At 41.2% G+C, this 13,565-nt stretch overlaps 2 protein-coding genes across 2 annotated transcripts; one reads left to right on the top strand and one right to left on the bottom strand.

The window, feature by feature from the left end:
• Window positions 1-3,539: 3,539 nt before the first annotated feature.
• LOC126400660 (uncharacterized) lies at window positions 3,540-6,964 on the top strand. Its single transcript, XM_050061545.1, has 6 exons — window positions 3,540-4,042; window positions 4,178-4,245; window positions 4,426-4,485; window positions 4,579-4,662; window positions 6,363-6,477; window positions 6,567-6,964. Exons 1-6 carry the CDS (start codon window positions 3,844-3,846, stop codon window positions 6,953-6,955), a joined length of 915 nt encoding a protein of 304 aa, XP_049917502.1. The 5' UTR covers window positions 3,540-3,843; the 3' UTR covers window positions 6,956-6,964.
• Window positions 6,965-7,039: 75 nt separating this feature from the next.
• ap5m1 (adaptor related protein complex 5 subunit mu 1) lies at window positions 7,040-13,506 on the bottom strand. Its single transcript, XM_050061544.1, has 8 exons — window positions 13,298-13,506; window positions 12,489-13,149; window positions 12,167-12,394; window positions 11,944-12,083; window positions 10,341-10,426; window positions 10,118-10,230; window positions 9,664-9,760; window positions 7,040-9,560 (listed from the first exon to the last, which is right to left on the bottom strand). Exons 1-8 carry the CDS (start codon window positions 13,363-13,365, stop codon window positions 9,478-9,480), a joined length of 1,476 nt encoding a protein of 491 aa, XP_049917501.1. The 5' UTR covers window positions 13,366-13,506; the 3' UTR covers window positions 7,040-9,477.
• Window positions 13,507-13,565: the final 59 nt, after the last annotated feature.

Raw genomic sequence — 13,565 nt, 5'->3', positions numbered from 1 at the left:
AATGCACCTACCTGTCAAAACCTGACGCGCTACGTACTCTCCTGTGTCACTTTAGGACATTCAAAGATGGTGTGTTAGTTCGAGCTTGTTACATGCATTGTGTTTTTAAAAAAAAAAACAATTCATTTTAAGGTTTGTTTCCGTAACTTTTGATAACAAAAGACTGTGGTTTGGTTTACAAAAAAACATCATGGCTTGACTTAAAATACGTCAAGTAAATAAGTAAATAGTTACGTGACATACATTACAGTATGTGACATAAGTCACTATTGTAGCACACTACACATACTAGTACTTTACATTGTTATAATTTTGGTTTCACACAGGAAACAAACAGTAGGCTCCAAGTTGAAAGTCTGGAGTTTGTTTGATCCATCCAACCTATAGTACTTTCTCGCTCTTTATACTACGATAGTTGCCAGTGGCGTTACAAACTGCTGCCGACCGGTACCATTTTGGTAAAAAAAAAAACCTGAAAGCATAAATAAGTTTCATTGTCGGGTCAGTTTTAAAAAGTAGAGTTTTAGTAAAAAAATCAATATGTTTGCCGTTTTCTGTAGAGGCATGCAGGAAAAACTAAGTCAAGATAACACGGCACGACTAAGTGATAAAACAAATGGTCATATTGTGTGTGATGTTTTCCTTTAATTGATGACAACATGAATGTCGCTAACTCCTGAATTTTCTAACTATAAATCGGAACCTTCTGTAGATTTTTCAGTAATTTCTGTATTGCTTGCAATCCTTCTGAAACACCCCAAATAAGTTACAATTATAAGTTTGTATTATTATTATTATTTACTTTTATTAATATAACTATTATAATACTTATTATTAATGTTGTTTGTTGTTATTTGTGTTGTCATGGTGGACTTGGACTCCTGGCCTCGTCCTGGCTACGGCCCTGCTTGCATTTTATTACAAATAAATTCGCTCTCCCACTTCTAGATAAAAATGACCATATGGTCTAATAATCTAATTATGTTAAAGTAGATTTAAAGTGAAACTGAAACTGTGGATCAGCCCTATCAGAGTGTATGAGAGGCAGACAATTGTTTCAACCATATCCTTGTGCTGTATCATGACCAGATATTTTTAGCAGAATTACGCGGTGCAGTTCATACAATATTAGTAATCTGTTAAGTGCATTGCATCGATTTAACAGTGATGACTTGCAGAATCCTCCTCGCTATAATATATTATGCAATGCTTTTCTGTGCTGCACTTAGCTGTCACTTACTGACGCACACATACACACACATGCACTGCACACTGAAGAAGATTGATAACGATTGTTTCTAGTATAATTTATCCTCCTTCACATACACACACAAGCTGTGGTAATAATGCATACCTATGACTGGCAATAGAAGAAGCCCACGGGACATGTTTTGCCTGTGGAGCACGACACCGTGATAGGCACTTGTCAAAATGACTTTCTAGTGTCACATAACATGGTGGCAAAATTACAATTTAGTTCAAATAGTGCCATTGAGATGATGAGGGTGCCAGGAGAATAATTTTGCAGTCTTTCTACATCACACACACATGCACACACACTCCCATGAGTCTACACCACGGTGCCGTAATGGTTGCTGGAGCGCAGTCAGTGAGTTGAGACCTCTAATGAAGCATTTGCTGAGGTGACACTTTCAGCTAAACAACAGCAGCAGCATTAAACATATTAAAATAAATGAGCTAGAAGCAGCAGAGGAATGTGTTATGTTCAAATCTTAATTCCATGATCTGCTGGATGCTGATAAGAGAGGCCTTACGTAGGCTGCTGGATGTTAATACAGCTTTAGTCACAAAAACAGATATTTATTCACATTCTTAGATGTGAGCTGGGCAGAATATACTGGAAACAACAATGTGAAAATGTGGAAAATTACAAATAATTAGAGAACACTGCTACAAGGTCATATTACAGGTTGAATGCCAATCAGCATCATTGGCTAAAAAAGGGCCAGCAATCAGCACTTTGAAGGCAACATGAGACAAGTAATAGTGCTCCAAAGAGGCCAAAACACTGAGTCCAAACTGCGCATGCATCACTAAAAAAAAGATAAATAATTTAAATGACAACAAGACTAAAAGCCTTCACCCATGCTTTGGTAAGCTTAAATGCTACTGTCAGCATGCTAACAATCTCATAATAGTAGGATTTTGATGCTTAACAGGTGCAGTGTTTCCCATCTAAGTTTTTTGTGTCAGCATGATAAAATGTCAAATATTGGGAAATCACCAATTACTTGTTTTTTTTTCTGACCAACAGTTAAAAACCAGAAGTTATTCATTGTTACCTAGTGCTAGAGAAAGTACTCAGATACTACAGTATAGATATAGACCAACTTTGTTACAGGTAAAGAACTGCATTCAAAATTTTACTGTTCTACTTGTTTTTAATATTTTTTAACTTTAAGTAAAAGTGCAAGCTGCAAAATAAAGTATAATCTACTCAAAAGTAGGCCTCTTATGCTATCATAATAATATAGGCTATGTCCTAGTAGCCTATTGGATTATATTTACTGATGCATGACTGTGTTCATTACTTTCTATAACCTTCTGCTGTGTAGCTTAACGTTTGATGGTACATCATACTTTATAAGATGATTTATGTTTTGTATCAATAATTTAAACATGCAAAGCAACTAGTAAAAAGAACATACAATAAATTTTGTGGAGTGAAAAGTAGGCTACAATATTTCTCTGAGATGTAGTGGATTTGAAGTATAAAGTAGGAGAAAATGGACGTACTCAAGCAAAGTACAAGCATCTCAAAAGGTTGTACATAAGTACAGAACTTGAGTAAATACGATACGATACGGTGCTATACGATACGATACGATACGATACGATACGCTACACTATATTGGACTCACGGCCTGCACAAGTATAAATGTAGGCTACATAGTTACACTTACCACTGGTGTTAGAATGCTAGCATTTGCTAATAGCACCTATTTAAGTCAAAGTTGAGGCTGGTGGGAATGTCAGCAGTTTTGCAGGTATTTGGTCATAAACCAAATTTTTTAATGATGGCAGTACTAGATGAAAGGTCAGGGCATAAAAGCTTGTACAAATTATTTTCTGGGCACCATGGATATCTGTACTACATTTCACTTTAATAACCAGCAGTGATGTGATGAGCAGTACCTAAGGGGCTGATAAAAGCCCATTTAATATGACCCACCTTTGTAAATTTGTTTCCCCCCTGTGGTTTCCTGAGCACTCACACAGTCACATTTTTCAGTCGGTTAACAACTTCCCAAAGAACCTGTCTCTCTCCTCGCCCCTCTGGGCTTTCCAATATGGACGGGGTGCAGTGAAATAACAAGTTCTTTCAAGCATTAACTTATGAGTTACAAAGTAACCTGTAGGGACAGTTGCCATAGAAACCTAGCTCGTTATAATGAGAAAGTCAAGTATGAAGGCAGAGATGAAGTGCACACCTACTCTTTAAACCGCCACCAAAAGTGTTGATAGCGCTTGTACTTTGGCACCAGACAGAGAAGCTTCGGGACAAACATTAAGTTCGCCAGCAGGGGAGATGTGAGGACCACCAGGTTTGTTTGGAAGCGTCTGGAAGTAATGGGGCAAAGTGGAGAGTCCGTTTTAAACATTAGCTTATTCAGTAATTGACAAAGTTTTTATTAGGAGAGGCCACAAATCCACCAGGAAATCAACACCTAGATGGGAAAAGTCTGCAGAACAAAAGGACCTACAATGATAGAACCTGATGAGAAGACATTATAAAGGTGAGATTAGTAACTAAGAGCTTACTAAGAAAGATTGAGCTGAGCAGAATTTCAGCTTGTCAGCTTTGGGACAGGGAATGAGACAATGGGCTCCACAGGCTCCAGACCCAGACTGCGTAAAGTAGCTCCATGTAATAGCCTGCAAGAAGAGGGGGCACAGCCCGAACCACAATGGACCCTCCCTGCTCTGCCGGTCACTATGGAGCAACCGTCAGGATCTGTAGGGCGGAAGAAGACGATCTTACCTCCACTGAGACAGGAAATAACTCTTTCCTCTCTCTCAGGTTGGTAACTCTTTTGTCTCTAATATTTCATTCACAATCAGGCTTTATTTTGCAGACAAATCTGTGATGTGATACTAATTCTGATACTAGATAAAACTATGTACATGCTGACGCTGTAAGACCCATGCTTTGCAGGAAACCTCCCACCAAAGCAAAGTAACAATCCAAGCATCATTCACTCCCATCCACCCCGAAGACCCCAGGTTAGCACAGCAAAATCAGCTGCCTGATATAGTTGAATAGGCTATTCTTGTTGCCTGATACACATGAGAAGTTCCTCATCTGTTCAATCCTGTGCTGGGACTCTGGCAGACATAATTTTGCATTATTGGTGCTGACTGGTTGTGATTTTACCCAGACATGCCATCATTATCTCTCCTCAGGCACTGCAACCACTGGCCCTTCAAATTGGCCACACAAGCACTGCCAATCACATTGCCATGGTAATATAAAAAAGAAAGAAAGATTGCTGCTGACTGTCCCAGCATCACTGCCCCCATGCCATCTCAAAACAAGGATTCTGATGTTTGTTGTAGGGCAGGGACTGCAGAGATGGGGGTGTCCACCTGTTTTCTACAATCGACCGGACAGGACACTCTGGCACCGGCAGGATGATTCAGGTAAGGCATCTTGACAAAGTACGGATGAGCTGAAGTGCATCTGTAACATCAATAATTCAGATCGTGCATTTTTATATTGAGGCAAAATTAAAGTGTGCAGCAGTGCTTAACAGAGATGGAAGGGGGAGAAAGAGGGAGAACAGAGAGAGACAGCTGTGAGTGCGGGCCTTTCCAGTCCCAGTGGGTCTGATTAAAGTGTCTATGGAGTGGAAAGTAGGGTGGTCTACAGCCATAACTGGCCCTCAATGGGATCTATTTTCAGGGTGCAGGGAACAGAAAAGCCCCATACAATTAGATACATAGTCGTAGAGACAAAGAAAAGTAGAGTCTGACAGTCACATGATTCGTTCTATAGAGTGGGTTACTTTCAATCCATGTCTGTCTGCAACAACGTCAACATAATTTTGTTCTGCATTCAAAATCTTACTAAAGAAGTTGTGTGCTGGATTTACTATGATCTGTTGGCAGAAACTACAATATTCATAACTATGTTTTCATTAGTGTATAAACACCTGAAACTAACAATTGTTGTGTTTCCGTTAGCTTAGACTGAGCCCTTCATATCTACATAGGGAGCAGGTCCTCTTTCACAGACTCCACCATGTTGCACCGCCATGTTTCTATAGTAACCCAGAACCGACAAACCAAACACTGGCTCTACAGAGGACTATTCTCATTCTTATGTTCTCTTCAAGTTGGGTGTGTGGAGGGGTTTTCAGTTGGTTGCAATCTGCAACCTCACTGTTGGATGACACTAAATCCTGCACACTGTTCCTTTACATAAAATTACACACATACTGTTTTGGCTGCATGCAATGGCCCAACACCTTATTGAGAACTTTATGTTGGTTATTCCTTTAATTTGTCTGCGAATGTTATCAGCTAAAAGTACTTTAAGCCTCAAAATTAATTGTACTGGCCCCAGCAGGATGACCATAACTACCATTCACAGAGCAAGAGGGGTCACTGAATGGTTTAATGAGAATGAAAATGATGTGAATCATACGCTATAGCCTTTGCAGTCATCAGATCTCAACCCAATTCAACACATACTGTAGGGAGTTTTTCTGCTGACATGTTGAAGCTAGATCAGACCAAAAATTTGTTAAGAGACACGTTTAAACATACAACAGCAAGTTGAGTTGCAGGTGACACATCAGCTGGCTAGAGCTGAACTGAGACGGGCCAGTTCACACTGCTGCAACATTTCTTTGCAATGGTCTAAATGTACTTTAAGCATACTACTGATGCTAATTTGAACCTTTTTATATACAGTTTGGTATTTCAAGTCTGTGGTTCCCAATCAAAGGGTCATGAGATAAATCTGGGGGGTTGTGGGATGATTACTGTACTAGCAAAAAAGAAAAAAATATCTAGTGCTTTGAGGAACAACTTACAACTGATAGACATCTGAAACTTGATGAGGGGACTGGACACTGCAAAAGAGGTTGAGTACTGGTTTAATCTGTGACAATGTATTTTACAAGATTGTCAATTTTTTTTAAATGGAAAATCTGAAAAATAACCAGTAACTATAGCTGTCAAATAAATACAGAGAAGTAAAAAGTATGATTTGACTCTGAAATGTAGTGAAGTAGAAGTACAAGATGGAAACACACAAGTGAAGTACAAGCAACTCAAAGTTTTATCTAAGTAAATGTACTCACTGTAGCTGCTTTCCACCACTGGTTTCCTTACAGGGAGGATTCCTGGAGGCCCAGACAGCTCTCACTAAACAGGCTCATCGCCATCGGCGAGCTCACCTCCGACAAGCCAGAGAGCAGAGACGACATAAAGTTGTCTACACAGTTAATGGTAAGTCTGTAAAACACTACTTTAGGAAGTATAATTGAATGTGGTGATTGGTTCCAACATCACTTTGTCATTTCATTTGGCCCCTTTAGGTGGAGGAACAAACACAGAAGGCATGCAGAGGCTGAAACTCGTGAGACGGCCCACAGAAAGAGACATCTTCTGGGATGAAACCACAGGAGAAAGCCTGGACCCCAGCTGCCTTCTGGACCCAATATCTCTGCCTCGCCTCTGTGAAGAGAGACAGCCAAACAAACAGCTCCTGTGGGGCAGGGAAGACAGGAACCAGAGAGATCAAGCTCAAGGTCCCAGAGACAGAGAGGAAACAGCTCAACAAAGTGGACACAAGGGACTGAGTTTGGGAGTTGAAGACAGAGGTAAAGCACAGAGGGAAAGTTGTGAGTGGCCTGATGCTGCCAGAAGCTGTCAGACAGCGAGGATAAGAGGTGTAGGAGGGATGTGGGACTATAAACTGGACTGAGGACACTTAGTCAGCCAACTTGCAATATAAACAAAACTCTTGATGTTCCAGGGAAACTTCCTACATGGCTGAGTTTATGACGCCCTCTATGGGTGAAAGTGATGTCTAACAGTGAGAAAACTTGCAGTCGAGGCAGTGGAGCTCATTTAGCCTTCCTACAATATTGATAGCAAACATCCAAAAATACATTGTGTACTTAGTTCAAAGAGTTGGGATTCAAATCAGCTGGCTTTGAAGCTTCTGCTCTATTACTGGGCATTTTTATAGAAATTAGCACAAAAGAATCCCTCGGAATAAAGATCTACCATTATTTGAAAAGATCCGTGGCTCTTGAAGAATAATTAGACTGAAAACAGGAAACTGCTAATTGCACCATCATTCTTCAAGTGGTCTCCCTGAGGCCGCCTCTTGGCGGGTTTAGAGAGGCTGAGAGGAACTGGGATCCTACCAAACACCTGGGGGCCACGGTGGCCCGACAAAAGCCTGGTCCTCAGGCACGGAGTGTTAGATGAACATTGGAGGGATCACATTGCACAGCAGGGGGCTGGACGGAAACTAAACAAGCTAAGATAATCTGGCGGTGGTTGAGTAGCATTATTTTAACAGAAGAAATGAGCATTAAGCTGTATTAAAGAAATGAGAACAGTCTAACATGAACTTTATTGTACTCTACCACTGGGTGTCATTATTGGGCTGAGGGACACAGTGAAGTAAACTCCCACAGTTGAGTAGATAGCAGTGTCTGTAATATTGTGGTACATGTTATGGTATAAAAGATAATTTCGAGAATTTAAGGCTATGCAACCGTGTGATATATTAACATGACGATCCATGCTTTCACAAATTTATTTGAGCCTGTTTCATTTCGATGATTATCATACAAAAGTGTTAATCCCTTTTCTGTATTCATGTATACAAGACTAAACAATGATTATATAAATAAATAATGATTCTGGAAAACACTGAATTAAAGACCCCAAAGGTTTGAGCTGAAGGCATCGGAGCAGAGCAGCACATTAAAACGAGTCCATCTACTTAGCAAGCCATTCAATCAACAAAGCAAAGTCTGCCAGTGAGAGGCCACTGACTGCAGACTTGAGGAGCCAGACTGACCACATATTGGGATACTGAGGAGGATTTAGAGTGGCCCAACTCTTCAAAAAAAAAAAACTTCTCCTTTTCCAGTTCGCTAGCCACACACACTGGGCCTTAAAGCCAAATCATCGTGGAGTTGGAGAGCCGCGAGGTCTCGGTGTCTGCCACTCCGTACTGCTACATAAAAAGAAGGTGAAGGATGCCGTGTGAGCAATTGGTTCCAATTGACAGAGGATTGGTCATGGTCAGCCTTCTGAGTGGAAATCCACGTGAGAATGTAGCATTTGGACCAGCAAGGGGCACAAGAGGCCAACAGCAGACAATGAGGGCACTCAGAGGAGTCTGGCTGCTGTGGAATAGTGAGGCACAATCTCCTCTGATTTAACCCTTCAGTGGCTGGTTATTCATTTAACTTAATACACTGAGGTGGAGCTTTCATAGTAGAAAGGTAACAGTATGAAACTTCATAGTATAGTATAGTTAAAATAATAGTAAACTGTGAGAAACATCTGGAACTAAATGCCCCTCTTTAAATATTTTTTATAATTAGGTATTAATTATAAAGTGGTGTTTGCACTTGTGTTACAATAATCAAGATCAAAATAATATAATTAAAGTTCTACATTAATTAAGCGCCCACACAACCTCAAGAGGTGACTCAACCATTTCCATCCTTGTGACTTTTTCACCAATTAGGCAGGTCCTGCTCGCTGAATGGGACCGGCTGCTTTAAAGTCTCAGAGGGCCAGAGGGTCAGCGCTCAATCATAGTCTGGCTGGAGAGGTTGAGTGTTTGAACTAGCCACTAGTTGACAGGGCGGGGATGGGGTCAAAAGGGGTGGGGAAGTGATTGGTGGAGGGGGCAAAGGACTCCTGCCAGCTCTAAAAGAGGAGCCTTTTGTAGCCAAAACACTGGCCAGAGCAGCCTGGCCTTTCACAGCCCAGCCGCCCCTCTCCTCCAGGCCCACAACAGCTGATGACAAGGCCCCAGCTGCTAATTATCCGGCTGATGGAGAGTCACTGAAGTGGGACTGTCAGAGCGAGGGGTGGCCCTTGTGTCTGCAATGGGATAAATTTGAGGGAGGGTGAAGGTTGGGGGATAAAAGAAGTTGGCCTACAGGGGCAGATTTTCTTTAAAAAGTAACCATCCATCAACGAAATCAACACTTCTGCCAGTCAAAGTCTGCACATTGTGAACTGTACCGAAGGAACATAAAATGATTCAGTGTGTTGATCTTTCAGTCTTTCTTTTGGCCTGCTATTTACATTTTCTATCATTTGTGAGCTCTGCAATAACAACAGGTGGCAACAAATTCATTTTGTGGGGTCACATATCCGGTCTGGATCACTGTATTTGTTCAACAGTCTTCAGTCCTATCACAGTATGGTGAACCAAGCACCTTTCCACTGCCGTCCTTTGTATCCATGCTACAGCATCATCTGCCCAGAGGATACCGGAGCAGTTCCAGTTGAATTCCATATGAAGTACTCTTTCGATTGAAGTTCGCGGGCTGAAAATAAGACAGACAGACAGACAGACAGACAGACCATTTTTTGGTTTTAAGAAAATGTGCATACAGCAAAACATGTGATACAAAACTACTGTGAGCTTACATGTTATAATCCGGGGTTTGGCAGAGGAATAAACCTGCACTGAATGCAGGTCCACACAGCAACCAGAGAGCGTCATGTCAGGCACTTTGAAATACAACTGTGAAGATAAGGGCAGGAGTGTTAGGACAGAGTATTAGGGCCACATTGAGAAAAAAAACCAACTAAGATTTTAAGAATTAAGTCATAATATTATTACAATTAAGTCAAACTATTTCAAGAAAAAAAAGCTGTAATGCTACATGATTAAACTCTTACATTTATTAGGAAACAACTCAATATTTATGCCAGAAAGTCAGGTACATGTTATAGAGTGTCGTAGAGTGGTAATGATTTTAAAATCTAATGATTATATATTAATAAATCCCTTATCCATTTGACCTTATCCCATTAGCTGTCGAATGATTCAAATCTTTCAATCAGGCTCTTCTGATTATCACCACACAGATTAACTTACTTTGATATAGGCTGTAAGTCCTGTGCAGAGGGGGTCAGAAGGTCCCCGTGTTGGCCCAGAAAAGCTGATCTTGCCCTCCATTGTGACCTCACGACATTTAGGAAACTTTTGTCCTAAATATCAGTTAAAAGGAAAAGTCATCATGAGTTCATTTTTAAGTACACAGCATTATTAATATGATTTTTTTTTTTTAAACATTGATGTTCAGGAGCACAGTGCCTACCGAGGCCCCAGACCAGCAGGTTCTTCTCCTTTGAAACATCCAGTTGTCCAGAGCTCACCTTCAAATCCACAACACCCATGTGATCCCTGCACAAGACGCAGAGCCCACATGCAGATGTTAGCACAAACACACTGATTATAAGTGGTTGGGTTGAACCACTTTAATCAACACAGAGGCAACTTATAAAAATTGATTTGACTCAGGAGTACAGTTTATCTAGATTGGATCATTCTTAAAATGAGACAGATTTTTTCCTCTCTGCTCTACAATAAAACCCACAGGGACAATGTACTGTAAGTGTATTTTATGATGTAAGAACTGGACAGTAAAAGGAGCTACTGATAAAACAGATGTTTTTGGAACAACATTTCTGGGACATCTCTGCAGCTGAGTTTGAGACTTGTAGGTTAGGTTATTAGGTTTATTACTCGGCTGTTGGAGGACTCATTTATTCAGCTAAGACAAGTTATTTAGTGCACTGTAATGAGACCAGTGATGGTGTTTTGCAAAGAAACGATGTTACAAAGGCCCATGTGAGAGACCATAAAACAGTTATGAAAGAAAATGTTTTCAGCAGCAGATAATAGCAATAATATGTCCTTAGTGTAATACGTGGTGTTTCTAATATTAATATTTAGTAATTCAGCAGTTTTTGAAAACTAATGATCTCATTGATGTTTTTATTTGATTGCCAGCGGGACTTCATTTTACACTAGTTTGCCTTCATAGCTGGAAAATGATTGCATCCGTAGTTAATAAAAACAATTATCCAACTTCTATATCTATAAATCATTATGCTTCAACTCTTTGAACAGAAAATCCCACACACTGCTCTTGCTCAGCTTTAAAATGTATTCGTAACACTAACGCTTCAGTCCTCCTGGACCTTCGTCAAGAGTGTTCAACACCATTATTTACAACACTGAGCTTAAATAGATATTGCTCCCCCAGCAATGTGTGAGATTTTTCTGCTGAAAGACTCAAGTGATATTTTCCAACACATCTGCATCTGAGACAGTTGGATGTCTCAGATACCTTTCTTCAAACTAATTAATACTCAGAGTCTAAGACAGAAAGGCGCCTTATGGAACTTCACATATTTAGTTTGTCATGACACAGATTTCTGCTTCGTGTAAACACAACACTTTAAAAAAGAGACTTCAGGCTCTGATTGGATATCAAGAATAACCCTCAAAGATGGCAGACTGTGAAGCATTTAACCTCTTTGCTCTTCACCCAATTGCCCTGCGACTGTAACCACAACTTTTTCTTTACAAGAATATGTTAAAATTTCCCTTTACGTATATTTAGTGCTTAGGAATTTAGCACATATTAATATATAAGTGGTTTTGAATAAGAGTATGTATAACAGTAATGTGTAATATACACACACAGAAAAAGACTGTTAGTTATACTCTTCTGGTTTTAATATAATTTGGTTGTTTTGTCTGTAAGTTTCTAATCTGCTGTCATGTCTTTAATGTTTTGTAGCTGACGTTCTGCATCAACTAATGGGGATCCTAATGAAATCATTACATACAGGAAACAAACGCTGGCAGCAGGTGCTCAGATCTAAAAGAGCACATCTTCCTGTGCTTCGTACCTGTTAAAGAATGGCAGGTGTGCTTCACAGTACTCAAAGCTGTTCTTCACACTCTCATGAAGTTTGAGAGTTACTGACACATGAAGCTGGTTCTCTTCTTCCCTCAGCTGATACGAACCGAGGATAGGGGGAACTGGGACCTGATGAAAAAAAGGCAGGGATCACTTCAGAGATTAGGACTAATATGTAGTATTAGAAGTATTTTAGTGTGAATGTTTCATACCTGAGATGTATAGCTGCATAGTCTGAAAGGCTCCAGAGGAGGAGAGAAGGGGAACTTATATGGCCCAGAGAAAGCTGAGCCATCACAGTTATCCACACTGCTGGCACTCAGGATACTAGGATCCAGTGAAGTGACACAAGGATGGACTAGGATGTCCTGAAGTGGTGAACCGTTTGGTGGCAGTGTGAGGGTCACCATCACATTTGGGAGCACCCCTTCTACTTCACACTGTTGAGAGAAGGAAGGAAAAGAATGAAAACATGCAAAAAAAAAAAAAAAAAAGTTATAACATTACTTGCTTTCCTTTACACCGTGTTCTTACTTTGCATGTCACAGTGCCATAAACGTCCCACAGGTCCTGTCTGCTGCGGTTACCATACTGCATGGAGCGCACTGTTTCTGTCAGTGCCACATTCACCACAGCTCGACCACGGTGGAGCCCCGTCTTCCAGGCTGGCTGCTTCTGGTTCCCAGCAGGAGTGGGCACTGTTGGTGTAGCAGGTGCCCCCAGTTGTGGCACATCCAGGGGTGTGCCAAGTGGACAAACCTGCAAGAGCACAGAGGGTAGCATCGCCAGGCGAGAGGCCAGCCCCTCACTATCAGGCTTAGCCCCAGAGCCGAGGAGAAAAGTCTGCAGACCTGCCAAGAGTGTGAGGCCCTGTGAGACAGACAGCAGGCTGGCGAGGGGTGGCCGTGGCTCAGCAGGGGCATCCACTAAAGGCAGGCAAGCTAGGGTAAGAGGCCCTTGTGCGATGGCCAACACTGGCCAAAGTATTCCCTTTCTAGGACCATCCACATGCAGCTCCAGGGCTGGTGACCGCTGACGATAAAGGCAGTCATCTCTAAGAGCTACATAAGGCTTGTCTGGGTCTGACAGCCCTAACTCAGTAAGCAGGAGCTGCAGCACAGTGTTGTCTTCTGGGACTTCTGTATAGGAGGAACCTGCTAGGATCTTTGCACGGTGCTCCACAGTAGCAAACCTCCTGTGGGGGGAGACACAAGACATTAAAACACTTCTGCAGGCTACAAGCAGTGTGGCAGCTGAGATTTTACGACATTAGAGTGCTGCTACGGTGCTGCTAATGTAAACAGGAAGTGAAATATGACAGCCATTATAACTCATATACATACCTTGCAAAGCGTATTGACACATTTTCTCCCTTCTCGTGAGAAATAATCCACAAAGCACGCACACTCATCTGTCCGGCTGCACTTAACTCCTCCAATTAGAAACTATTCTTTAACTTCAATACTAATATTCGCATCTCATCGTGTGTTTATTAAACAAATTCATACACTGAGGAGAATTTAAATGTAACGCAGCAGCTTACTTCCTGTTGTTGTCTCATGTGACAGTTACCACCAATCACAAGACATCCGCGCATGCGCACTAACAAGC

The sequence above is a fragment of the Epinephelus moara genome, chromosome 14 (assembly GCF_006386435.1).
Source record: "Epinephelus moara isolate mb chromosome 14, YSFRI_EMoa_1.0, whole genome shotgun sequence".
Taxonomy (NCBI): domain Eukaryota; kingdom Metazoa; phylum Chordata; class Actinopteri; order Perciformes; family Serranidae; genus Epinephelus; species Epinephelus moara.
This window is presented reverse-complemented; position numbering and strand designations above follow the sequence as displayed.

Bases quoted from the DNA above. Each gene is read 5' to 3' on its own strand.
- LOC126400660 (XM_050061545.1), top strand. From the start codon at position 3,844: ATGGGCTCCACAGGCTCCAGACCCAGACTGCGTAAAGTAGCTCCATGT. The intron at 4,043-4,177 runs GTTGGTAACTCT...CATGCTTTGCAG, and splicing joins AACTCTTTCCTCTCTCTCAG to GAAACCTCCCACCAAAGCAA. The intron at 4,246-4,425 runs GTTAGCACAGCA...ATCTCTCCTCAG, and splicing joins ATCCACCCCGAAGACCCCAG to GCACTGCAACCACTGGCCCT.
- ap5m1 (XM_050061544.1), bottom strand. From the start codon at position 13,365: ATGAGTGTGCGTGCTTTGTGGATTATTTCTCACGAGAAGGGAGAAAAT. The intron at 12,395-12,488 runs GTAAGAACACGG...TTCTCTCAACAG, and splicing joins ATGGCACTGTGACATGCAAA to TGTGAAGTAGAAGGGGTGCT. The intron at 10,231-10,340 runs GTAGGCACTGTG...ACTGATATTTAG, and splicing joins CCTGCTGGTCTGGGGCCTCG to GACAAAAGTTTCCTAAATGT.